At 30.6% G+C, this 17,071-nt stretch overlaps 1 protein-coding gene across 1 annotated transcript in view; it reads left to right on the forward strand.

Moving 5' to 3' along the window:
* Positions 1-275: 275 nt before the first annotated feature.
* The window catches only part of Smp_070020 (putative rhoptry associated membrane antigen), a gene marked incomplete at its 5' end in the record, with an annotated part of 33,862 nt that continues 17,066 nt past the window's right edge, over positions 276-17,071 (forward strand). Inside the window, 2 exons of the mRNA XM_018797051.1 lie at positions 276-327; positions 2,187-4,526. Coding sequence (XP_018652131.1) covers positions 276-327; positions 2,187-4,526 — 2,392 coding nt within the window. The remainder of the gene's footprint in view (positions 328-2,186; positions 4,527-17,071) is intronic.

The following is a 17,071-nucleotide window of genomic DNA, read 5'->3' on the forward strand; positions in this document are numbered from 1 at the left end:
GTTATCCTGGGCTGTAACTATTCTTCATTGCCGTAATTACTTCTTTTAGCTAGATTTTGACGATTATTGGGTATTTATCATTCGCGTTCATACTTTTTGTCTTGCGTGGGAATTGTTTTAGAGTGAAGATCACCATATCCATTTAACATAATGACATTGTCAAATCTACAATGTTTCCAGTTCATCAACAATTTATATACACAGTTTTCTGTCACTATATTTTTTACCAAAACATACAGTTCAACATTGCAACTACATGTAATGTCCTAAAAATAATGGGTCAAAAATCCAAACAGTGCTCGAAAGTTTGTATTACTCGACCATTAGGTACCTGACTTATTTTTTTGAATTTTGATATTATAAACATTTCTTGTTTTTTCTTCATGCAAAACAAGAGAATTCTGTTGTTTTAACAACAGTTTACATTCCTTTGAATATTCTCAATGTATCTAATCCATTTTCATATGAAAACAGTTACAGTGAAAATGAGGACACAGAAAATGCACCATAAATTGCTTTCCTATATTTTATAGTTCTGAACAGAAATTTTTGTTTGTTACTGACACTCTGCCCTCTTTGAATTTTCTTCATTCATACTTGTATGACATGAAAGAAAATCCATCACCATAAAGACGATAAAAATGACAGTATGTTCGAAGTAAACAAATGTTTTATTTGACAGAAAGCATTAATCTATTCACGAAAATAGTATTATTTTAACAAACTGAACATTTAGTAAATAGCTTCTATTGCTCTATGGATCATTTCAAAATCGACCTTAGATGATATTAGCAGTATTCATAGGAATTAGATGATTGTTCATCAATGAATTAAATTCATTTATGAGAAGTTATTTATGCTTTAGGAATCGATTGTCGGATAAATGAAATTATACCTCAATAATACTGTTCACTAGATTATTATCATATAATAAGATTAGATATACATAATCTATTCAATAATCATTTACTTCAAAATGCTCAATAAGCTATTTTAGAAAAAAAACAAAGCTACATGATGTTTTATTAAAGTTTCTGTTTTTTTACTCCTATAAATAACTTCAATAGTTGAGATCATGAGTCAATTGAAGCTAGACCACCATGGAAAACCTGGAAGCACTGAACGCTCGTTTCATCCTATTGTGGGGCTCCTCAACAGTGAGTATCCACGATCCCGCCTCTCGAGTTTCGAACACAGAACCTATCAGTCTCACGTTCGAGCGCTTAACATCCAGACGACTGAGCCGGCATCCAACGATATTAATGTCTAACTTCAATCGACCCACGCAATGGAGTGACACATCCACCACTGAAATTACTATATTATCCACAAAACGCCTTCTGATCTTATGAATAAGTTTAATGAATCAATATGATTGGTTAGAATATACATATATAGTAACAACTTGATTGGTTAGAACAATTTTTTCTTACATTTTTCATCGATTACTCATTTAAAATATAATGATAACAACATTAGAATTGTCTCATATAATATTCTAATATTACAAATGAAGTAACGACTTTCATAAATTTATATTATTTTAGTTCAATATTATTAGTACGGTAATAGGTATTACATAATTAAGATGGACAATAATGAATGATTTACATTGTTTATCTATTTATAATATACCTTTTTAACCAATCATAATCAAGTAAAATGGAAGTTATTAAACTACATATTTTTAAAAAAAAATGAAATCTGTATTTTTGTAACGGATTATTAATACCATTTTCTAATTATATATTTATAATATTATTGGCATTATGATTGTCCTTAGTCAATTCAGTTTATTCCCTCTAATAATTATATAATTTATTATTATTATGTTTATAATATAAACGAATTTATGGAATTGATCTATCTGATAGTGGATTAACTTAACTGTGCCAAAAATACTGATAGTGTAACTTCAAACCAAATCCTATTCATTGACTTGACAATATTTTAATAAACCTTGATATATAGATCATATTGTCCCGTAATGGCGGATTCATTTAATACTACACATAATAACGATGATGAAGATTTGATAAATAAAGAATTAAATCAAGAAGAACAAAATACAGTAGATTGTTCGGATAACAATGTCCCTTTTCCAATGACAACTGAATATGAATTAGACAACTCAAATCAACATAATAATGGAAACGTAACTGAATCATCAAATGAATATGTTATAGATAATAAAAATGATCTAATAACTGAAGTTGAAACACGAAATCTAACTCAAAGTGGATCCGGTGATAATTTGGAATTAGAATGCAAAGAAATACATCCAAATGTAAATGAGAATAATGATACAGAATCACAAAATACCAATGAGTTATGTATAAACGAGAAGATAAAATCTCATAATAATATCACAGATTTCCAGATGAATGATGATGAAGAAACAAAACTTAATTTGGAATGTTCAGAGTCCACCAATTACTGTGATCAAGAGCCTAACACAAGTAAATTTTTTGAACATATCTCCGAAGAAGAGTTTGAACCTACAGCTTTAATAACTGACTTCAATGATTTCACTGAAGTATATATAGAAGAAAATCACCCTCCTAATGATAAATCAGAGACACATTCCAATATTATAGACGATCAAGAAGGTGAAAGTAACATAAATACTGCAAAGTTAGAATATTCCGGAATAAGAGAAAGTAAAGACATGATTGATGATCATAGCCCTTTGGAAGGGACAAGTTTATCAAGTGTAAAAATCGATGAAATAGACAGGAATAAATGTGAAACAGTATTGGAAGCGTCTTTTGATCATTTAACTGAAAAACAAATTATGCCTCAACATCATGATGACGTACACTTGACTGAGGACAATGAAAGAGCAGAAAATTTATTTGAGCAAACTACACAAGAAGAAGTAATGAATCTAACTGAACGAAGTGAACAGCTTCCCACCGATGAAAACGATATACCATTTGACTTTGTTGTACATGATATAAACGAGGAAGTAGGTGGAAATCTCGATAGAATTAGTACAGGTGGTGTTGAAGGCAATATTCAAACACCTCTTGAGAAAGTCGAAACAAAATTTGAATACGATATATCTACATCAGTTGACCAACCAGAAAATGGAAGTGGCAAACAGTTACACACTCAAGTAGATCAGAATGAAGAGGAAATACACAATGTACCATCTGAATCCCATACTGGGGCTTATATTTCATTTGCAGACTACTCAAAAGATGTCGAATTTCCCGCAGTAGAAGAACAGATAACTACAGAATATGAATCCCATCGTAAAGAAAAAGACAACAGTGATCTCATAAATACACTTTCCCCTGAATTGAATCATACGACAGAAGAACGAAATTATAGTACTGATTTTATTACAGATGTCCTTAATAAAGATGATTATGACGATGGCAAAAACAAACTGTTTACTGAAGATCAAGATAATGTTGAAAAAGAAGACCACTTACAGTGGTCCGTAAATGGTGACTCATTGTATATTCAACAAACTAACTCTCCATCGATAAATGACGAAAAACATACTGAAATCGATGCGATAAACAACCGAACGTCATTATCTGATAAAGACATATGTGGAAAAAATGGTCTGGAAAGTGGTCCATTATTGTACGCCACACAAAATCTTATCAATGAGTTACAGACAGTTGAACACTTAACAGATGACAGACCAGAACCGTTGAATATCTCTGTAGATATTCAAGGTGATGAATTATGTAACGCTGAAATACATAAAAGGTCAACAGTGGAATGTTACGTAACAGAGCACTATTCCAATGATAATGATGATAATAAACGCAGTATCAGTAATTATAAAGTAGAAAACATCTCACCCGAATATTTTGAAGAACATCAATCTTTAAGGAATGGAAATAAGGAAAATCAATCAACTCCAGAAACGTTAAACAACCAGCTGGAATCCAAACCTTTAAATGATATGAACAAAAATACGGCACTTAGGAGGATACGTGATAATGTTGATGAAATAAGCCTGAACTCAGAAGGTGAACAGAGAACCGAATTTGAACAACGTTATGCAGAATTAATTGCAAAGTATCTACCAGTTGAGAGGCAATCAAAAAAGAATGATAGATCAAGACGAACTAAAACACTAGACAGATTTAGTAAATCCAAATTTAATGAGAATAGATACTCATATATAGATACAAGTGATGTTAAAAAAAGAGCAGTAACCCTAGAACGCAATGAATTTAGACGTAAACGACGCCTGCAACCAAAACCAACTGTTAATGACGATTATTTGTATCCAGATTCTGTAACACCATCTAAGGTAGACAAAAGTATTAGCGTACGAAGTTTAGAGGAGGGTATCCCAGAAGGTGCTTATGATGTACCATATATTGATGATGACGCTTTCTTGCCACGAAGATTACGTGAAAATAAAGGTGAAGATAATGGATCAGATGAAGGTAGTAGTCTGAGTCTGGAAGAAGATTACTGGTCATGGAATCCTGACAGATTCATTAGATTAGAAGCTAATCATATCGCTGATACTAATGAATGTGCTCCTACTCCAGGTTAGTTGTTTAACAAAAGTGTTATTCTATAAAAGTTAGCTATATTTTATATAAACTGGATGTCTATGATTATAGTTTTACCTTAAAATTAGGCGTAACATGATGCTCTAACTCAAATCTGGGTGGGAATGGTTAAAAACCGAAAGCGTCGTCTACCTGTCTAATTAGCGTTTTAATGATGTTAACTATTTATTAGGAATTTACATGATCATAAGCTAGTACTCCTAATCTAGTATACATATGAGAACACGAAACTGATAACTTGCAGCTGATGTACATCATAGTCAACACAGAACGTTTTGCCCTAACATCGATGAATGTAGACCAGTAAATTATGAAAATCAATGATAAGGGTTATAAGTGTATGATTTGTTCTAAATATCATTGTAATTTATCTCCACAAAATTAGAAAATTAAGCACATATCTAAAAATGAGACATGTACATTTGCGCAGATAAGATAAAATAGCTTATAGTGCTCAATCAGGATAACTAAAATCCGTTGTTTAGTGACTTACTTCGAGAGAGATTCTTAAAGTTCTCCTCTAAAGCTGTAACGGGTGAATTCCAATCATTCAATGAATCAGAAAGGTTTTGTCGTTAACAATATACGAATTACACGTAATATAGTGAATTAACTGAAATTAAAAGTGTAAGCCATTGAAACTCACCTCACTGACAAGTTTTATTAAGTTACTTTCAAATCTTAATAGTTATTCATTCACGACTTGATAGAATTGTAATTAAGAACTTCACACTAGAATAAAAATAACTAATTAGTTCACCATGGTTTTCAATGGTTTTCTAATCAAAGTCAACCCACAACGTAAAATGAATTATTTTGAAATGTAATTATTTTGAAGTAATACCGTATAGGAAGGCTTAAAATGTTCAACTTTAGAATCAGATATAGATCATATATGAATACACTATTATAAAATACACAATTTAGCCATTGTATCTTATTTATTACATTAGTTCTATGATTCGACAACTTTAATCTGCATAAATCAGCATTGTTTTTATTATGACTTTTTAACTGATACAAAATCAATGTAAACTTTATATAACGAATTAATTTTGGGAAACACTTATGTTCCAATCAAGAGATATGATTATGCAAATACTGAGTTCGATTTTTATAACCAATAGTACCTCTATGGATAACACTAACAGATTTCGATTGCTTATAGCAATTTAAGTAGTATAATATTGACTGTTATTTCATTTATATCGATTCATTAAAAGGAAATTTCACCGATTATTATGTTTTGTATCGAAATCTTCTAATCATTACTATTAACTAAATGTTTAAACTTAATAAACAACTTGATTTTAACTTAAATATAGTTTGGTACCTAAACTAGTTCGATGGAATATAATGGTGTCACTTTTACAAATAAAAAAGGGACTAAGATTTTATCTGCATTTAAATTATTTAACGTGTAACTCACATTTCTTCAGTTCAATATACAGTAATCGTTAATTTATAGCCCCCTTATAGAATGATCACTAAGCTATTCATAATCTTCCAAAGAAAACTGTAGAATAGAATGTGGTTGAAGGCAGCATAATTGTACCAAGGACTCCATGAACATTATTTCAGTTAAGTATCCGTTGAGTACATGATAATCAAAAGCAACGCTCCATTCTTTGAACTATTAAATCAATGACTAATCCTAAGAATGAATAAACTGTATAATTACAATTATCTCTTAGAAAACCATTAATTGTTACACAAAGTATATATGTGCATAAAACGGTGAAAAATCTGTATTAACACTATTCCATAAGAGATTATTTTTCAGATGGTTTCAATGGAAACGTTCTATGTCAACTAGCAAAAAGTAGTTCACAAATCCTTATCAATACTTTTTAAACGTAAAATTAAGTATGATTACAAATGATTGATGACTCAGTGTAATATAGTTTTTTGACTACTGTCCATAACTTATATAAACTGCAGTGAATAATAGTTCATTCGGCAATTCTAACGTCGTTATTCTACTGAATACAGAAATTTTCTCATTTTAAGGACTTGCTAATAATTAGATAATCATTTATAACTAACATCTAATGTTAAACAATTTCAGAATGGCGCAAAAATACTAATTAAGTTAAAATACCCTTGTAGAACCAACCACTACTCACCATAATAAATACCTTCATGCTACTATTAAGAATAAATTAAGAGACTTCACTACAAGAAAACTCTTCATCTTCCTACACTTCCAAAGTAAATTAGGTTACTAAAATAAACGAATCATTTGAGTTATAAAGAATATCCAAAGCATAATATATATATAATATTCAATCCAACTATTTGAGATATGTTTATTTTTAATAGCAACTCAATACAAAACTGATTTCTTTTCGTGCTATCTAAACGTTAAACAGTTTTTTATAAACTTAATATACAATCGGTATAAGACTATTTTGTCTGACATTCAGTTTGTTGTCAACAGTCATCTTTGTTGAATCAAAATACCGAATCTAATTATGTATGTATATAAATAAGCTTGACATCCGAAATAGTAGTTATTGTTCTTTTTTTTGATCGTTGTAAACTATAAATATTCAAGTGTTACAATTAAGTGGAATTAAAATTTATTTGCTTAACAGAAGTAATTGAAGTATTCATGTATCCAGAAAATGCTTGTATGAATAAGCATACAATAATAAAAGTAATAGGTTAATGACTATTAATTAATTCATCAAAACTGGCCCAAATAATTATTTGTCATAAAATGCAACATGATCAACTGTCTATCACAGAAATAATATGTTTAGTTATCTTCATACTTTACTTATTGCACTTATGAACATTTAATCTATTGGCATATGTGCATCCGGTACTGGTCGCCTTGATATTGCGTTAAGTCACAAGCATTAAAAGCACAGGTGGATAGTGGTTAGTAGTGGAACTCAGTAGCCAAGTGGATAACGCGATAGCGTTTGAAGCGAACGGTGCTTGATTCGAGTCTCGGAGTACACATCAAATCTGGGGTCCAGATACATCTAGCGAAAGAAGCCCAAATAGGACGAAACGCTCGTCCTAGATTCCACTTCTAGCAACGATCCACCTTTGTTCATAATGCATCCTTGTTTATCTAGTTCCTTATGAGTGATCTTAGCTCCTATTGTTTCTAATTCCAACAGCAAAATAATGTTTTAATGTATACGCTATAAATGTCATTTTAATAATTCAGATACATGCCGGACTATTTTGAGCTACAGAAGATTTTGTTTTCCTTAGTTTTATATTGTGCTTCATTTAATACTATTCTTTGATTCATGACAGCTATGTTCACTGTCAATTCCCAAATATCCAGATAATTACCTGATAATTTCAAAAATTCATCTGTATTTGTAGTAAACAGTACATACCATAAATGTTTTGAACTTAAGGCTGTGAATAACTATCACTGTTATCTGATATCTTAGTTTTGAACAGATAATATATTAGTAAGGGTATTTTGCCCTGAAAATCCACTAGTTTGATGTGCTTTCAGTGAAGTATTATACTGTTGGCGCATTTCCTAACAAAATGTGGTTAGTATATGTGAATCCATTTTCATGAAGTGGGCCGTTCAATTATCCACCGAAAAAATTACCGGTTGTTGCCAGAATTTACTCTGTTTAACCATCCATATAACCCAAAAGACCAATAACTTAATCATTATTCATTCATGTGTAACAAGAATTCAGGCCACACTGAGGACTTCTCTAATTAATTGTTGGCAGTCGTAAGGGAAATAAAAGGAAATCATAAATTTAGTTTATTTAGATCATACCACAAAACCAATCAGGTTTCTAAGTAGCGGCTCACAGGTTTTGTTATAAAATTTGGAAAGTCACATTCACTATCATTTGTCTGATGACATGATGTGAATAAGTCTGTTGTTACATTATTGAGTTAAAAAATGGCATCTTTTAGAACTCAATAACTATAAAGTACGTACTGTTATTAAGTATACTTTGCTGTGAATAAAAATGAATGAAGACCTTTTTATCTTTTGTCTCATGTGATTGAATATTGAAGCGATATGCTGTGGATAACAAACACGCCTGGCATGAACAAGCTGATAGAGATATTTATAAAAAGTACCTACTTTGTTACTTTTTTACTCCTTTCTTCGTTAACCAACTACTTCGCAAACAAATCTATATTTATGTAAACAATCTTGAAACTATTTACAGTTTTATAAGTAATAATAACCTAATTTACCTGGATAAGATACTGCATTAAAGACCTTGTTATTTAAAGTGATATATAGATTACAAATCTAAAAAAATTCAAAATTATTCATAAGCTATATACATACTAGCGTTTGATTACGCTTTTACTGGTAATACATACAATAATACTTGCTATGTTCATTGGCCAATAATGAAGATAGTGATCAGGGTCATTTCATGTATCGCTGTACAGAATTAAAAAAAAATAGACATTGTTATGTATCCACTTTTGAAGTGCTTGTTTGAATCTTCCCATTAATGTTTAGTACTTCAATTGATCAGTCTCTTATTGACAAATGCGTATCCCGTATGAATTGCCTCGATACTTGACTATCCAGATAATAACAAGAAGGGTTTTACAAAATGCTTGTCATGTGCATAATTAAAAAAAGATGTTTACCGAGCAAATTAATCAAAGGTGCTTCTGTAAATACAGAACGTTATCTGATTACGATCCTAACATTATTTTTAATTCGGATGATATGCTTTACGATGCAGTTTCAGTTCAGACTTTTAATTTTGTAAATAAATATAGTACATTAAAATATTTGATGATCTCTTTAGAGCAGTAATAAAGGTTAGGACTGTAAAATGTTTTCTTATGAAATTACATCAATTTGGGCGTTCGTTTCATTCCATATCACTGATACAAACAACTAAAGTTCATACTTGCATACTCGATCATCCTTCTGTACCGTCTTATGTATTACCTTGGTATTATCTTTTAATATCGCTCGCTTCGTGATGATTCTGTCTTTGACAGGTGCTTTAATTACATACCATATTTGCCAGTCATTAAACCTTCTTACATGTGATCTTAATCAATTGATTAAAACTATTTTAATGATTACATTTAACGAGAACAGTATATAACTATTCAATTGCATTGTTTACTAATACAGTCTATATATAGACTTGTTTTGATATTTATACTATAATAACCGTAAAACATCACTTCCTATAGCTATAGTTATATGGTTTAATGTATCCAAATATTTGGTTCATAATCCCCCGTACTATTTTAAAAGGTTAGAATATATATATGCTTCATAACATTCTTTCCTATGATTAAACTATTAACAAATAAAATAAAGTGCTAAATGTAAGTGTACAACTAATTGAAATCAATAAGTGTTATTTGATTTCATTCATTATGAAACCGATTTAAACAAAACAAAAAAACCCAATGTGAATTTTGAAGAATTCATTGAATTCAACATGTTTTCATGCCACCAACATTTTGTCTAAAAATGATTTATAACTAGGTAAATTCTATTTTGTAAACTTCTTTTTTTTTGTATGTTCAATTATGGATGTTAATTTAAAACTTTTTTTTTGGATTCACACAAATGATTAACCAAAATATAAAGATATAGATATTTACAAGAAAACTTAAAATATATTATTTTTATAGTTAAAATCATAGGTCAATCGACTACCATGGAAAACCTGGAAGAACTGGACGGTCGTTTCGTTTTATTGGGGTACTCAATTGACTGATGATTTCAACTATAAAAAACAAAATTACTGAAATCTCCACAAAAACCCCCTTCTAATATAAATTCAATAATAGTTCATAGTTTTAAATCTCCTAGAATTTAGTCTTTATACTGTAGATCAATTGAAATTATGGAAGAACGAGAAACAGGAGATCCAATAACAACAAGGTCAAGATTTACAGTTTTTTTGTTTAAAATAACTATCATTTTTTGGTTGAATTCAATCAGTCGACCTTGATCTTATTCGCAGTCTAATAGGTTATCATATAAAATGTACATTTTCTATTCTAATATGACACCAAACATGCCAATATGGTCATTTTTATTAACTACTACTTAATTAAAAAGAAATAATATATATTTGTAAAATCTCAGAGAATGAATTTAAAGTAAATCCAACGTTTCGCCTGGCAATCTGGTCCAAGCTTTTTCAAGGAAATGTACTATTTAATTAGTTTTCTCTTTATAAAGCCAAAAATCAAACAATATTTATTAATAGTAACTAGACCAATGTTTAATACGCTACTTTCTTATTCATTATTTTACCCTAGAATGGTAGATTATACACATTTTTCCTACATTTAAATTCGTAACCGAATGATCTTATGACAATTAAAGAAATCAGAAGGGGTTTTGTGGAGAATTTAGTATTTTCATAGTGGAAAGCGTGAGTCGATTGAAGCTAGACCACCATGGAAAACCTGGAAGCGCTGGATGGCCGTTTCGTCCTATCATGGAACTCCTCAGTAGTGCGCATCCACGATCCCACACTCGCGAGATTCAAACCCAGGATCTACCAGTCTCGCTACGGAGCACTTAACCGATAGACCACTGAGCCGGCATCCATTGATGTTAATGTATAACTTCAACCAATCCACGATTTTGAGCAACCGTTGACCAATCAAAGAAATGACTACGTTTTTATTTGTGATATTGTGTTTCATTTTATTCTTTAAAAGATTGATCAACTTCACCTATTATCGTCCAAAAGAGTTCAAACAAAATCAGTTAACACTCAATAGTCATAAAGAATAATAATATTAAGCAGACTAATTTGTACTGATTGATTATATAGTAATAAATGAACATGGTGTCTGACTATTACATTTTGAACAATAAAAACTATATGGATAGAAATTGAAATGGTAAACATTTTTTTAAACTTTAACATATCAACTTTATAATGTGAAGGAGGTTTTGTGGAGATTTTTAGTAATTTTTTATATACTTGAAATCATGAGTCAATTGAAGCTAGACCACCATGGAAAACGTGGAAGCACTGGACGGTCATTTCGTCCTGTTGTGGGACTCCTAAACAATGCGCTGTCCAGTGCTTCCAGGTTTTCCAGGATGGTTTAGCTTCAATTGACTCATCATTCCAACTATATAAAAACTTTTTAATGTATACCTTAAATAAAATTATATTACTAATATATTGTCTACATTATATCAATCATGATTAATAAACCATACCATAGATTTTAATGACTCAGTAGGGGTCTATAAATTTCTTCACATTTTCTTATCAAATAATTACTTCTACACTCATATTAGATACATAAATATGGTTATGTGAAAATGCATTTGTTTTTTGTTTTAATGTAAAGTGATATTGATTTTCATTGACTGAAAAAAAACATGAATCTGTCAGTTATGGAATTAAATAAAACATGAAATATGAATGAATATTATGATTATCTGATGGGTATTGATGTCAGCTTAAAAGTATGCATGATTCATATCATATATCTATTTATATATATGTATAGTTTCATAAGTATGTATAGATAGATACTATTTTAAAAGACAAATATTTGAACGAAGAACATTCTTTTGGATAAATTCTCTCTTCAGGTTCTACAATTATAGATCCAAATTAATAATCCGAAAAAATGGTCAGGTTAAAGGCAAAGTACATCGTCTAAAGTATGTAAATTTAGGATTGTCAAACCAAATAGGATAAAATTATTAATGTTGATATGACTAATATAGAATGTTAACTTGAATCTGTATATATATTAAGTGAAAATCTAAGATCTGTGATCAGAATAAATATGGGTCAGATAGAATAAGAGAGATATAATAGTGCAATTACAATACGATCAAGTGAAAGACTAAACTGTGTGAAAAATTACTAAGATGTAGTAAGGAGGGATGAATGAGAAGTGAATGAATCATGTCTAGGGGTAATTAATAATAATATTTAACCATTATTAATAATAATAATAAAATACAAAGATTTGTGAATAAAGATAATAGAGACAATTACATTTGACTACGAAAGGTCGTAAGTACAATAGTCAAATTAGGTCATCCAATAGCTAAGATTACTATTGAATAATTGACCTTGTGGTTGGTCAAGAGAGGAGCAGGGGTTGGAGATATTTCTTCTATACGCATAGCTCCGGTTTCTTCATCCGGATGGCTACTGCCTCTGCCGTTTGCAGGACTTTAAACTTGACAAGCTTTGACAAAAAATTACTGACCCTATAAATAATTGAAATGAATTGTTTTATACTGGCACTATGACCAGTTTGTACTAAATGGGCCAATATCGAGCTGTTTACTTTCTTCACCAGACCTTTACTTATATATATATATATATATATTATTTTGTCAAAGTGAATTTACCCTATCAATTTTACATTAAATACATGGATAATAAAACAGGAAACTAGCTTGATAAGTGATTTATAGTTTTGTCCTAAATAATTATTGGCTCAGTTATTTTTTGGCAAATTAAAATAAGCTTTGAAATAACTACCACATTTAAAGATCAAATAAAATGACATCATCTGTTAGTAGATAATAGTGAAGACTGATCCATTAAATGCTAAATAAACTGGGCAACGGAAACAAACCAAAAATGTATCCGAACAAGTTTTGTTTTACAATATTTAGGACTGAAAGAATGAAAATTAATTTCGTTTTTCTAAAGTTTAATACATACTAGTTATGATCTTTAACCACAATGTCTTAGGAAGATAAGATTTTCACCTAGAAAAACAACAACAAGCCTTTACGACCTATACAAGCAATTCAATGTGAAGCAATGATTTATTTTAAATGTGGTGATACCTAGTTGACATAATTCATAATTTAATAGCCGTGGAGAATTAATGATCGTTTTATATTAAACCTTTTGAACTAATAGAACATTCACAAGTTCACTTCAGTGTTCAATGATCAGTATACTTTACAATATAAAAATGGAAGTAAAATGATTGATTTTACTTTGTAACATGCCGTTCTTGTCCACTTATATTGATAGCCGTACAATTAAAATAATAATCATAGTTTTATTACCTTGGTCAGCCGTTTTTCTTGAAAATTTTGAAAATTATTAAAATGACAGTTTAGACCTGCATAGGTTAGACCAAATGGTGACAGAGTCAATCGTAAAATATACAATAGCCGTCAAGATATGTATTTACGTATTGATATCCTAATTTCTTTGATTATAGCCCACTGAGGAAATCTACGTAGGTAAATCATAATAAGAATGGGGATTTGTGGAGATTTTGGTCACAGCTTCTTACTGGAACTACAGCAGAGTCCAATCTGTGGGGGTGTGGAAGCAGTTATCTTCTCCAGACAATGGACGAATGGTTGCGCAAGATCATGGATCGATCGAAGTTAGATATTAACACTGTTGGATACCGGCTTATCGGTCTAGAGGTGAAGTGTTCACGTGCGAGACCGATAGGTCCTGGGTTCTGGATCGTGGACGCGCACTGCGGGGGAGTCCCATACTAGAGAGAAACGGCCGCCCAGTGCTTCCAGGTTTTCAATGGTTGTCTAGCTTAGAGAGATTTATGAACTCAACCAATAAAATAATCCATAACCATCAAAATATTCAACTATTCAATTGGTTTAATAAGTCAATTATAACCACAATTAATGTTTTATACGAAAATAATCCAGCTGATAATCCATAAAATATGAATTTCTGAAAATGAGTTCAGTTTCCGGATTAAAAAGATTGATTAGTCTTTTTTTCTTATATGAAGTAATTGCTTTTTCCTTAAACAGAATGAAATGTTATTCTAAGATTTAGACACTTTAACTTGCCCTGAACATAATCATAATTTTATACACAATAAACCGTAATACTACTGTAGATTTTAATTGACAGTTTACTTTTTTTTTCTAAATCTTTTACCCTTATTGTATACGTATAATTTTTGTTTAGAAAAACGTTTCGATTTGATTGAAAAATAAATAATTTGTTTACATATTTAACCCCTACTTCCTTCGTCTCATAACAAAGCGATTAATATGTTACCCACTGTATTTAAATGATCAAGTATAGTTTATTAGAACACATTATTTAAGCATTTTATTGCCCTATGATGAATGTCTCTTTAGTGTATTAAGAAAAAGAGGCAATTTTTGAAGTTTATAACTCTATTTATTACATAACAAGACAGAAAACTGTCCTACTTATGACAATTAAGTATACAATTACGTTAATAGTTCAAAATGTAAGTGTATAATATTCATCACTTGTTGATGTTTTAGGTTCCGAGTTACTACTCTGAGAAGTAGAGATGGTACCATTGACCTGTTGTGTCTCCCTTTCTGTCATAGTAATCACGTTGAAATCAGATATCAAATGAAGCATATGGGCGTCCAAGTGTAGTAAACGGCTTACTTGGGAAAACAAACGTGGATGCCAGTTCGATACTTGAGTTGTTCTCCTCGTAGTTTCTATATTTTGTGATCTGTGACCGATTTCTTCTAATGTGGAACAGTCTTCAACAGTGGAGCAGACTTCAAAAGTAGTGCCAATAATTTAGTTAATTCTAATTCAACATGAAAATCAGCGTTTTCTCTTTGAAGGTTTTAGAAATTTAAATCTCTAATTCACAAATCAGTCAACTATTCTTGATTTAAAACTCAAGAAAATATCAAGAATGTCAATTTTTTCTTATGGGTAGTAAGTATGCAACAACTCGAACTTGAGGTTTTGTCTTTGTTTCTTTGAATTCAACCTCGTTTAAAATTTTAAATTCTTAGTGTGTATATCTTTCATTTCTTGTTCGTAACTGGTACGTTTAAGCGATAATCATGCTTGCTTGTCTTAATCATTTGACTGAGTTAATTTTTCTATGAGTATATGCCGTGTCAAACCGTTGGGGTAAATTCGCTATAAACGTTCTACATCAAAATTACACTGTTGACCATGCTAACGTAGTAGGGAGTCGATCATGTTGAACTATTGTCTCCAGAGATTCCGTATTCGATTAGCGATAGACGTTAGAGAAGGTTGTCCGTAAAATAACAATTTACCTTGGCTTATGGATTTATGGTGCCGGAGCTAGGATGTTTAGAGGTTGCTCTGCAAATATTATTGAAATAAAGTTAACCTGTTTAATATTCCTCAAACAGTTATTCCTTGAAATCCGTTGTTATGATCCTGCTAGGAGACTAATTTAATGACTTAGAGTATTCAGATGACATGGATTTGTTTGGTTAGAAAGGCTTCAACATAGTGAGTTATCTGAAGACTTTGCGTAATAATGGCAACTTGTTTTGAATAGTTCTACGTCTTCTCAGTAATTAAATGTATCATCAATGCTAGTCTGTTTCGATGAAAACTTTGTTCAAATGAAGTGAATTAATGGAGCAGCTATCACTTCAGTTCTCCTAAAACTACTTATATCACAGGCAGGATGTTTATCTCTGAAATAAGGCCTGGATTCGCTGTTCAGTATTCCGCTCTGTATCACTCAATGACTGTAAAAAAAGGCTACAAAATTTCAAAACTTTAGTAGGTTAAAATTATTTCACAATAAACGTACTTGAAGTATTGCTTTTTCATAGTGAAGTTACTGACTGAATAGTTCAAAAGTTATTCACCGAATATTAGGTGGAATAAAAAACTGATAAAGCTATTAACTCTCATCAAGTGGGATGGTTTGGATAAAGGTTACTCAAATAAGTAGAGGGTAGATCGAAAATAAACTAGTGAAATAAATCGTTGAATTCTTCGACTATTGGTTCAAGATCTGCAGATAGAACTAAGTTTCCTTTTCAGATTAAACATAATACTCGTAATCGATGGTTAAAAACACGGGATGACATAGGGCGAATACAGTTACAGTACCACAATTGATTCATTCCTGACTTTTCATCATTTTATCTCCCTTCTTTTGAACTTTATTTTTTATACACATTCATTAACACAAACGGGAGTATGGTTGATACAATGGCTTTTCTCTATAAGCTTGGAGAACAGATGAAAAATATCACATTCATTTTCATTTATATACCTGCCCTTATGAAGAATGTTGATCACTAAATGTACAACTTAAGCTGCTTAATTACAACCAGAGATTTATTTTAAATATCTATTTCTAATTTACAGAATAACTATGTTGAGACTGATTCAGTTTATGTTATTAATATGTCACTATTTACTTGGCTATGTAAATGAGAGAGAAAAAGTAAACTAAACGACAAAATCCATTGCACTTTATTAAAGTGAAAAACAGTGTTTAGTTACTTGTTATACCCTAATTGTTACTCTTTTATTTATATCTTTTCTATGTTATTGTGACTTCTGTAGAATTCTCATTTCTCATATTTAAAAATATTAATCACTTCTGTTTCAAAGAAACAATCTTTCACTCTATGAAAATTCATTATGACCTTATACTAAGTGACCTGAGATTAATAAACAACTTCTGTATTTTAGTCAGCTTTGAAATTTAGGGCGTTTTTGGATGTTATCCTGTCTACTATTGGTTGTTACCATCAAGATTAGTCATCGTTAATTAAAAAAAAACTGTTACATTTATATACA

This window comes from Schistosoma mansoni, chromosome 4 (genome assembly GCF_000237925.1).
Source record: "Schistosoma mansoni strain Puerto Rico chromosome 4, complete genome".
Classification (NCBI taxonomy): domain Eukaryota; kingdom Metazoa; phylum Platyhelminthes; class Trematoda; order Strigeidida; family Schistosomatidae; genus Schistosoma; species Schistosoma mansoni.